Source organism: Musca domestica, unplaced genomic scaffold (assembly GCF_030504385.1).
Source record: "Musca domestica strain aabys unplaced genomic scaffold, Musca_domestica.polishedcontigs.V.1.1 2, whole genome shotgun sequence".
Classification (NCBI taxonomy): Eukaryota; Metazoa; Arthropoda; class Insecta; order Diptera; family Muscidae; genus Musca; species Musca domestica.
In genome coordinates, this window is record NW_026712249.1 from 26,583,194 (window position 1) to 26,594,720 (window position 11,527).

Below are 11,527 nucleotides of genomic sequence, written 5' to 3' on the forward strand. Positions count from 1 at the left end.
AATATTTGCCCACTGTTGTTACAGAATGGGCTAAGTTGACACCTTGGACGAATAAAACTCTGATATTTTCGTATATTGGGAAATATTGAAACTTTTGCTGAAGTTTATTAATAACTTTAAAGTAAATAGTATTTGGAATAAAGTTAAAAAGCTGTTAAGACCGGGTCCTCCTCATTGATCTGAAGCTAATATTTTACTGAAAACTACATTGTTGGAAGAATATTTATATGGATCTCATGCACACTTACGATTGAAGTCGATATCATTGTACCCTACAACACTATGTGTTGGAGTATTATAAGTTTGATTGGGCTAAAAATTATGTAACACCCCGAAATATTGGTCCTCGACATAGGAAAGGATATATGGATCTGCCGAGCTGAGTCGATCTAGCTATGTATGTCCGCCCATCCGTCTGTCCATGTTAATTTGTAAACACTACATCTTACATTTTTGAGTGTAAAGTCGACGATATAATAATTAATAAAACAGTGGGAAAATAGAGTCCTTGTCTGTTAGATCACAGTTTAAAGATTATTAAGCATTCTGTGTAAATTGACCTTAGTCGAAATCCTCTTTCGTTAAAAATTTGCCAAGGTGTGACTAGGCTTCATTTTCGAATACACACTTCGGACCTTCCGTCATTACTTAAACCTTCTCCTGTGGAAGATCATGACACGGCTACCTTCATACAACTTTTGACTGAAATTCCTCTTGGAATCCGAAACTCTGTCCTACAGACACATTAAAAAACAACAACGCCTACAAATATTAAAAAAATGTCGTAGCACCACGGTACAACCACGCAATTCTCCGGAATTTGATATGCCCTTAACTTGGTGAAAATCAGGATATTTTGTTCCGATCGACACGATCCTTATTAAACATTTGTGCTCCAAAAAATCAATTTCTAGTCAAAAGTGACATGATTTTATTATAATTAGTTTTGTGAAGGATTTTTGGATAAGCGAAATCTATCATATGTAAAAAGTAGAACAAGAAATTGCGTAAGGCAATTTTCTCCAGGTAGCCTTTTGTTTCACATTGACTATTAATTCATTTTATTTCCAGTAGATTGTAATAAATACAATAATATATTTTATAAAATTTTAATAAAATATATAGAGCTAAATACATGCATACAAATAAAATAGATATCAAAGATAATCAGGCGACATACATACGACGATCACATGTGCTAAGAAAAAATTTAATAATGAATGATGATCCAAATATTTATTTAAGTTTTATTACCCATAGTGAAGAGCTAACAAAAAAGCAGTATCGTTGACTGGCCAACAATGGCGGTTGTGCTTGAGTCATATGTTTCGTATTTTGTCTTAAATTGCATTTATTCTATATCAAGTGATTATTTATAGATTATTTACTTCGATACTAAGAAAACAAACTAAAAAAAAAAAAATAAGGACAACTATCGTATGTACACCAGTATGAGTTTTTCGCCTCTAATCCCATTACAAGGTTATTTGTTATTGCTATTTTCAATAACATTCATAACAATATTATTACTTTGAACCTTGTCCTGGGTGTATATATATATTCATAAAACATTTAATAGGTGCCACCGTACTTTAAGTTGTCCCTCAAAACAAAACAAAAATACCACATCCTAATACATTTTCTTCTTGACTTGAGTGTAACGTTCCATATACTCATCATAGCCATCGAGTTGATTGAATTCTTTGGGATTAAATAGGTTGCCGTCGACAAATAGATTGCATACTTTTGATTCCTTAAGTATACGTGGTGTAAAGGCATTAGCCTGTAGACAATTCTCTTCCAGACGCAACGTTTTTAGCTTTGGACAATCGGCAATCTCTTCAGCCAGCACAGAAATTTGATTTTGATTCAGGTTCAACTCCGTAACACGTAATGTGCCCACCTAAGGAACATTAAATTATAGAATTTAAATTGTCTCTGTATAAGTACAATTCCCAAACCAAAAATTACCTCACTTGGAACTGCGGTGATCTTATTGCGTGACAAATCCAAAACATCCAAATGTTTGAGCCCACAGAACATCACAGGAAATTCAGTCAATTGATTGTGACTTAAATTTACAGTCTTTAGGTTTTGACAATTTGACAAAGTACGCGGGATCCTCACAATCATATTGTCATTTAGCAGCAACACCTCCAATTTGATCAGCTCGCCCAGTGCATCAGGTACATCGACAATACGATTCCCACTCATATTGAAATGTTTAATCAACGTAAATCGCCAAATTTCATCGGGAATTTTCTCAAAACGATTTTGTGACAAATCCAATGTTTTCAAAACATTTGGATAATTTTTCAGCTGCGGTGGTAGTTCCTGTAAACGTTGCAAACTAATCTTCAATATTCCCGTCTTTTGTGCCGTTTCCAAATGTTGTTTTATTTGTTTGTTTCCCATGGTCCCCACTCGGCGTTAGTTGCGATATTGATTTGTTTGTTGTTAAATTAATTATTAAAAATGATTAAATTTTAAGGATGGGTGTTGGGAATGTGACCAATCCTCTACCAGATGCAAAGTTTTTAGAAACGATAACTAAAAAGAGAATGTGTGATAAAGGTAAAAAATCAAAACAAAAGCAACGATTGCCCATAGAACAGAGGGGGGCAAGTCAATTAATAAACGGCGACATTCCGCCGCCACTCATATTTAAGGGTAAGCCGTCACCACTCTTTTTATACCATCCACCCACCATTCTACTCTTCGCAATATTTTTAATAGGCCCTACAAAGTTTTTATATCCTGGATCAAAGTAAAATTCTAATACGATCTAGCTATGTCCATGTGACTGTCTGTTGTAATCTTTCGAACGAATTGAGATAGAAGGCTAAAATTTGGTATACATGCATGTTTACCAGTAGGCAGGTTAAGTTCGTAAATGGGCCACGTTTTCGTATAGCCCACATATAACCGTACCTCCCGATATTCGGTATTTTCATGATTTCAGCGACGTTATTTACTGGAGATATTTTAAATTTCATATTTAAAGTTCGTAATAGGTACTACAGCTTATGACAAAAACTTATGTATGCAGGTCCACGTCTTCGTATGGCCCCCATATTACGGTAGCTTCTGATACTCGGTATTTTTATGACTTGCGCGATATTATTCACCGGAATCGTAACAAATTTCGTATTTAATGTTCATAATGGGTACTACAGCCTATGACAAAAAAAAAAAAACAAGTTAAAAAGTATCAGTCGGTATTGCCGCCAGAGATATACCCTCAGCCTATGTTCGATTATCTAAATATATATTTTGACTAGTGTTAAGATTATGCCAAGTCTAAATGGAATCGGATGTTGGCGATTTATGATCTTCATGGGTACTCAAAATTTCAATATTTTGTGGGGGAGGTACTTGATGGAGTGGACCGATATTGTCCATTTTCACACCTGTCCTAGCACTGACGCAAATATTAGGATTCGCAAAGTCGGAGCAAATTCGGATTAGCCTTTCTCTTTCTGTGCAAAAAATTTGTTTTTTTTTTTTTTTGAAAATTTCGACCTTTTGTGGGGAGGTAACAGAAGGAGTGGGCCGATATTGTTCATCTTAACACAAGACCTTGGGTTAATATAAATATTGGGATGTGTGAAATTTGAAGACAGTTGGACTCTTACATAACATTTTATGAGAATTGTAATTATTCAAAATTTTGACCATTTGTGGGGGAGGTACTTGATGGAGTGGACCGATATTGTCCATTTCCACACCTGCCCTAGCACTGATGCAAATATTAGGATTTGCAAAGTTGAAGCAAATTTGGATTATCCTTTCTCTTTCTGTGCAAAGAATATATTTTTTGAACATTTTGACCTTTTGTGGGGGAGGTACCAGAAGGAGTGGACCGATATTGTTCATCTTAACACCAGACCTTGGGTTAATATAAATATTGGGATGTGTGAAATTTGAAGACAATCGAACATTTTATGAGAGTTGTAATTATTCAAAATTTTGACCATTTGTGGCGGAGGTACTTGATGGAGTGGACCGATATTGCCCATTTTCACACCTGACCTAGCACTGAGGCAAATATTAGGATTTGCAAAGTTGGAGCGAATTCGGATTATCCTTCCTCTTCCTGTGCAAAAAATATATTTTTGAACATTTCGACCTTTTGTGGGAGGTACCAGAAGGAGTGGACCGATATTGCCCATCTCCGAACTCGATCTAAGTTTGACAAAAATATTACGTTGTAGCCAATTTGGACCAAATCGGATACTCCCTTCGAGAGTTATCGTGCGCACCAGCCAGCCAGACAGACAGACAGACAGACGGACGGACGGACGGACATCGCTAGATCGACTCCAAATGTTCTGAAACGGATTTGGTCCAAAGAGACCTAGGGTCTAAAACCGTTATTTCGACTAGGCACGTTTTGGCCGTATCAAATGATATATACCCTCTGTAGCCATATGGCTGAGGGTATAAAAAATCGAATGTGGGTTCACGTTTGGAATGTTTTCAAATTTGGTATTTTAAGTTCGTAATTGGTACTACAGCCTACGCTAAAAAAATTCGTAAGCAGGTCCACGTCTTCGTATAGTCTCAATATAACATTCTTCATTTAAGTGTAATTTCTGGAAGTTTTTTGAAATTTTTCAAGTTCCTTTCAAATGGTGGAAGGTATTAAAAGTTCTTCCCGGCCGAACTCAGCTGCTTTTTTACTTGTTTATATATCTTTTGAATACACGGAAATCGGAGATGGGAACCTGTCTTTTAAACAGTGAAAAATTACAAGGTAAATTACAGAAAATACAGAGGAGGATAATCTGATTTGATACGACTTAACGTTTTTGAGTTTACTATGGATATACCTTTAAAAAAGTATGAGAACATATAATTTATTTGTCCATACCATGGTAGAAGAATATAGGTAGATGCATCTACGCTTGGGAACACTGATATGTCAACAATTTTTAAGTGCTTTGTCAAAAATAAGTCTTATACGACGAAAATCGGACGTTGTAATGATATGTATTTTTGAACAATTTTTACAAATTTCAATAATTTTTCATTCACGATTTTCAATATCAAAATCGGTTTGACAGTTCATTGTCTCAGCAGCTGTGTCGATGCGACTACCTGTATTCTTCTACCATGGTCCATACTCTTCTTACCTGAACTTAATTTTACTCTTCTTTGTAAACGTATGGATAGTACTGGCACTTCACACGATAATATCGATAAAAAAACAACCATCCATCGATAATAACTATTAACCAATAAAATAGGTTATCGATATTATCATCTCTAATTTGTTGGCAAATTTTTTGTTTAGAGTCTGAAAATCTAGGAAAATTGGATAAATATTGTTAAAAATAGTGGAAAATGATACACAGTGTGTTTATTGTAAACAATAGTGGGTGAGAGTTGCGAACGATTATTTCGGAATCATTGATTTTATTATTCTTTATTGTGGCAGGGATGTTTTTCTTGAAAAACATTGGCGTTCAGTTGTGTCCCGTTCCGTATGTGACTATTTCTTGGATGCCCAAAGGAATTCCCAAAATGTAAGTTGGAAAATGATGATTAGTACTAATGAAGCGATTATTAAATGTAAAAGGTCGATAATACGGCCCTAACATTTCTTGCAAATTGTAGCTCAGACTATTGGAATCGTATTGAAATTGCTCCTGCAATTTCAATTTTCTTGTAAAGGGAATCTATACTTTCCACAGTTAATTTTTAACATCGATGTTGAACCTATTAAATTTTAAACACCCTGACCCAATATATCCTTTACAATACCTTATTCATTGTAATTATACATATATTGTGACCAACATACAATTCCATTTATTTTCTTCTATTTCAGGATGTGCCTCCCGTAATTCCTACACCCCATTACTACTTAATTACGGTTCAACGTAAAGGCATTTCATTGGTGGCCGCCTGCAAACAAGAAGTGCCACCATTGTTTGTTATTGAATTTTTACATCGTGTCATAGACACATTTGAAGACTATTTTGGAGACTGTTCCGAGTCGATAATCAAGGAAAACTATGTTCTGGTCTATGAACTTTTGGATGAAATGTTAGATAACGGCTTTCCATTGGCTACTGAAAGTAATATTCTAAAGGAGTTGATAAAACCACCAAATATTTTGCGGACAATTGCCAATACTGTGACCGGCAAGAGTAAGTAAGTATATTTCAAGGGACAAACGAATCATGATGTAGTATTCCCATATAAATAGTTGAATCGTTGTTGTCCACTCGAAAATCAATCTGAATACCTATAATATAAAGATTTAATTTCAGTATTTCCTCAGGCAGAAGTAGTTGATATAACCTTAGAATGAATTCCGACCATAAGCTACCCAAAGACCTTAGTAGATACAAATCACTTGTCGGCAGCTTTTGGGGAGCTGATACGAAAACAATTGTGGCCTTTTATAATGCCAAAGGTTGGTCTATGCCAATGTCAGCTCAAAGCAATGGAGAATTATTCAATTCTATTAAAACGCTGTCCCAAGATGCAGTTTCATCACATCTGTGTTTCATCTATATGAGGAGGCAAAGGCGTGCACAATAAAACTCGCCAATGCAATACTTGTTTAAGTGTTAGAAACATTACTTACTAAACATTATCTGATCAATAAGCAACCTCTGCCAAGGCATGTAAGAAAAGTAAAAAGAAAAGAATTAGAGCAGCTTTGACAAATGAAAGTGATTTTGGGTACAACTGAGATCAGGATGTTGCGAACGCCACTATTCATAATGCGCCCGAATCGCAAAATAATTACCATAAATAAATACCACTTATACTGCTCAGCCAAAACTTATCAACACCTTACAGTCGCAACCTATAATTTCCGTATAACAACATTTCGTACTTGGCATCGATCTATCGCAAAAGTAAACAAGGGTTTTAGCTCATTGTTAATTTTTGTTAGTTTCTAAAATATTGCATTAATCAGCCTATCCTTTCCGTTTGTAACACCCCGATAAATACATTTTAGACCCCACAAAGTGTATATATTCTTGATCAGATTAAAATTCTATGTCGATTTAGCGATGTCCGTCTATGAAATTCACTCTAGCTTCCGAACGAAATGAAGTAGGTTGATAAAATTTTACTCAAATGTTTATTATGTCTTCAGGACTTTTGGTTTTGAAAATGGGCCATGCAGGTTCACGTTTTGGTATAGCCCAAATATAACGGCGCCTCCCGATATTCGGTATTTTGATGATTTTAGCGAAATTATTCACCGGAGATCTTTAAATTTAGTATTTAAGTTCGTAATGGATACTACAGTCTATGACAGAAAATTGTCTGTCCAGATTCACGTCTTCGTATAGCTCCATACAACGGTACCTAACAATATTTCGGTATTTTGACGATTTTAGAGAAATTATTCACCGGAATTGTTTGAAATTTGGTATTTGAAGTTCTAAATGGATACAACAGCCTATGACTTAAATTGTCTGCACAGGTCCACGTTTTGGTATATCCCCCATATAATGGTACCTCCCTATATTCCGTATTTTAAGAATTTAAGCTACATTATTTACCCATTTTTTCAAGTTTCGCATTTGAATATTGTAATAGCTTTTGGCAAAAATTGCCTATGCCGGTCCACGTCGTCGTATATACCCTAATAAAACGGCTACAATCGGTATTTTTAGGATTTTAATAGAATTTTTAACGGATTTTGTTTTTTGAAAAATGAAAAATTCGTTCCAGATGGTGGAGGGTATTGAACAGCTTTTTTACTTGTTTTTATATTTTTTTATGTTTTTCAGTGTTAGCACAACTTTGCCCCAAGGACAATTATCCGCCATTCCATGGAGGAGAAGTGGCGTGCGTTACACAAACAATGAGGCCTACTTTGATGTTATAGAAGAAGTTGATGCTATAATTGATAAATCTGGATCAACGGTATTTGCTGAAATTCAAGGATATGTATGTACATGAAAATGCTTCTCTTGAGATAATGCCTAACGAAATATTTTTTGTCGTAGATTGATTGCTGTATCAAATTGTCGGGAATGCCAGATCTCACACTGTCCTTTATGAATCCACGTTTATTCGATGATGTTTCATTCCATCCCTGTGTACGTTTCAAACGTTGGGAAGCAGAACGTTTGTTGAGTTTTATACCACCCGATGGTAATTTCCGTTTAATGTCCTATCACATTAGCTCACAATCTGTGGTGGCTATACCAATTTATATACGTCATAATTTCTCCATAAAAACTGGTGAACAAGGACGTTTGGATTTAACTGTAGGTACACGTACCCTTATGGGTCGTGCGGTGGATAAGGTAAAACTGGAAATCGCTATGCCCAAGTGTGTTTTGAATTGTATATTGACACCAAATCAAGGAAAATATACATTTGATTCGGTATCGAAGACATTGATCTGGGAAGTCGGGCGCATAGATGTTACCAATTTACCCAACATTAGGGGAACGGTAAGTTTTGTTGTTTGAAATTTAAATGTTTTAAAATTTATAACACTAACCAGGAGCAATAATTCCATTTTTACAATATATTTTTAATAATTTATGTTTGCCATTTCAGGTCTCCATTCCTCCGGGCACACCTAGTTTGGGATCCAATCCCACCATAAACGTGCAATTTACCATCTCACAAATGGCTGTATCCGGACTTAAAGTCAATCGTTTAGATATGTACGGTGAAAAGTATAAACCTTTCAAAGGTGTTAAATATATTACAAAGGCTGGCAAATTCCAAGTCCGAATGTAAACACAGAACAAATGACAAAACATAATACGGCTTCTAAATAATTCTATTGGCATTTCTTATTTAAAACTAACACAAATTTTCTTAATTTTAAGAACAAAATTTCCTATTTAAGGTAAATGTTAAAAAATAAACAAAAAAATATCTTAATTAAAAATCTTTAATTAATTTTAAGCCATCAATGGCGTTCTCTTTTGTTTTGTAGAACATCAAGAATTATAATGCATTTTTTGTTCTCCAATCAACATCAATCAAGAAAAATTCACATTACATAAAATTCAAGTTTCCATTTAAAGTCATCAATCAACAATCATTAAGTTCAAGGAACAATTCATATTATTATTGATCATCAGTCAAGGTAAGTTTACATAAATTTTTTTGCATCGAAGGCTTAATATTCAAAAATATTAATATGAAAAGGATTTTATGATTATATGAGGAAGAAATTTTTACAAAGATTACAAAGATTTTGTAAAAACATTGTGGTTTTAACATAACATTTTTTTAAACATTGTGATTGATGATCAACATTTCTTTTATCTGCAATATCTGCGGATATCTTAAGTGTAAAGATTTGAGTTGTTTGCAGACTAGAACGCTTGTTAATCGTTCTTTAATATCTCCGGTCCATTTCAACTGGCCATGATAGTATGTTCTCAATCGCAGTTGAAGGTACAACCATGATTAAAAGACGAGGTTATTTATTTATTATATATATTTCAATTCATTTGTTTGAAAACAAAAGTTAAAAAGTTAAAAAGTATCAGTTGGCTTTGCCGACAGATGTATCAGTCAATGTTCGATTATTTTAATATATTTAGACTTCTATTAAGATTATTCAAATATGGAGTAGGTTCCAAAGCAATGGTCCAATATTGTCCATTTCGTCTACAGCCAGGTTTGGACTACATTGGTTATTTCCTTCACTTTATATGAGATATGTGATAATTTATAGAAAATGTTGAAATGGGCGTTAGATCCCAGATATAGTCGGCCGAAGTATTCCATTTCCATACTTCATATAATATAGATAAACCTTTTGGTATTGGCAAATTCACAAAGAAATCGAACATTTTTATCCAATTTTATGCGAAATCACAAATTCCATATCCACCTCAGGTTTCTGGTTGAGAGAAATATTTAGATGTAGCAAATTGTAAAGAATCGCTGGCTTGTATTGAAAATTGTGACCCTATGTGGTTGAGGTTCCAGAAGGGGTTCGCAGAAATATATCATCTTCACAGCAGATCCTGTGTTAGCAAAACCGTTTGTATGTGTGAAATCTGAAGAGAGTTGGATGCTTACCTCGCTTTCTTTGAGTGTTTTGTTTTTCAAAATCTGGAACCCTATGCGGGAGAGACGAGCTAAAGGCCAGGAGTCTCTAGGGGCGAGCTGAAGGCCAGGGAGTCTCTAGAGACTAGCTAAAGGCCAGGGAGTCTCTAAGGACTAGCTAAAGGCCAGGGAGTCTCTAGGGACGAGCTTAAGGTCAGGGAGTCTCTTGAGACGAACTGAAAGCCAGGGAGTCTCTATAGACGACCTGAAGGCCAGGGAATCTCTAGAGACGAGCTAAAGGCCAGGGATGGTACCAGAAGGAGTGGACCGATATATCCTATCTTCACAGTAGATCTTGTATTAGTAGAAATTATGGGATGTTCGGAACTTGAAAAGAGCCTGATTTTTTCGGATTTTATGCTCGTTTTGGTAATTCAAAATTTGACCCTTTGTGGGGGCGGTACCAAAAGCAATGGTCCGATCTGCACCATCTTTATAACAGACCTTGTGTTGATAGAAATGTTGATATGTGCCAAGAAGGGAATCGGATATTAATTTCGCGTTGTATGAGCTTTTTGGGTATTCAAAATGCTGATACTTTGTGGGGGAGGTACCATAAGGAGTGGACCGATATATCCCATCTTCGCACAAGATCAAAAACTGATTCAAATATTAGAATTTGCAAAGTTATAACAAGATTGGATTATCCCTTCTCTTTCTGTGTAGCACATTTTTTTGTTTTGAAAATTTCGACCTTTTGTGGGGGAGGTCACTGAAGGACGGACGGACATCGCTGGATCGACTCCAAATGTCGTGAAACGGATTTGGTCCAAAGAGACCTAAGGTCTACGTACGGCACGTCTTGGCCGTATCAAATGATATATACCCCTCGAATCATATGGCTGAGTGTATAATGAAATCAACATAAGATGAGTATAAATGTTAAGAAACCTATTTCTTTATAAAGCATTTATGTAGTAATTGCAATGTTTTAAGAGCTGGAACCAATTAGGTATGGCAACAATTAAATGCATTTGCATATTTCAATTTAACCATTTATCCTAGGACGTACATAAAAATACCTTAAAAACCATTTCGGAGGAGCCCAACTGATAAATATTCCTTTTTTTTTCAAAAATATCAGAGTTGTAGCCATAGCGGAAGGGGGCAGGTCTCCTGAGTCTTTCCCTTCAGCAGCGTAGACCCTCCCTAATAATTCATAGACAATTTATGAATATCTTAACAGTAAATTAAGATGAAAATCACATTGGAAAAAATATTTTTGTTTTATGAAAATCGAGGGTTAAGATTGGCAAAGTCCATTAAAGTACAAATGAAGCAAAATCCAAAGACATGTAAATTTAAAGAACATTTCGTTAGAAATGCAAGACACACACCCAACAAAAGCTTTTTACAAAATGAGAAATGAGAAAAGAAAAAGAAACTAAAAATAGTTTAGTTTTCACTGCTGTTACAGCTTAAACCATGGGTGGCATATAAATTAGAACCCCACACGTTGTAAGCAAAG

General features: G+C 35.2%; 2 protein-coding genes across 2 annotated transcripts; one reads left to right on the plus strand and one right to left on the minus strand.

The window, feature by feature from the left end:
• Positions 1–1,032: 1,032 nt before the first annotated feature.
• Positions 1,033–2,560, minus strand: LOC101888050 (leucine-rich repeat-containing protein 57). Its single transcript, XM_005176295.4, has 2 exons — positions 1,972–2,560; positions 1,033–1,903 (listed from the first exon to the last, which is right to left on the minus strand). Exons 1-2 carry the CDS (start codon positions 2,413–2,415, stop codon positions 1,631–1,633), a joined length of 717 nt encoding a protein of 238 aa, XP_005176352.1. The 5' UTR covers positions 2,416–2,560; the 3' UTR covers positions 1,033–1,630.
• A 2,681-nt stretch (positions 2,561–5,241) lies between these two features.
• On the plus strand, positions 5,242–8,735 carry LOC101888233 (AP-3 complex subunit mu-2). The gene is made up of 6 exons (XM_005176296.4): positions 5,242–5,381; positions 5,441–5,528; positions 5,834–6,159; positions 7,764–7,923; positions 7,983–8,435; positions 8,545–8,735. Exons 1-6 carry the CDS (start codon positions 5,347–5,349, stop codon positions 8,728–8,730), a joined length of 1,248 nt encoding a protein of 415 aa, XP_005176353.1. The 5' UTR covers positions 5,242–5,346; the 3' UTR covers positions 8,731–8,735.
• The last annotated feature ends 2,792 nt before the right edge of the window (positions 8,736–11,527 follow it).

Coding starts and splice junctions, on each gene's coding strand:
- LOC101888050 (XM_005176295.4), bottom strand. CDS start 2,415: ATGGGAAACAAACAAATAAAACAACATTTGGAAACGGCACAAAAGACG. Junction 1,904..1,971: donor TCACCGCAGTTCCAAGTGAG/GTAATTTTTGGT, acceptor AATGTTCCTTAG/GTGGGCACATTACGTGTTAC.
- LOC101888233 (XM_005176296.4), top strand. CDS start 5,347: ATGATACACAGTGTGTTTATTGTAAACAATAGTGG. Junction 5,529..5,833: donor CCCAAAGGAATTCCCAAAAT/GTAAGTTGGAAA, acceptor CTTCTATTTCAG/GATGTGCCTCCCGTAATTCC. Junction 8,436..8,544: donor TACCCAACATTAGGGGAACG/GTAAGTTTTGTT, acceptor TTGCCATTTCAG/GTCTCCATTCCTCCGGGCAC.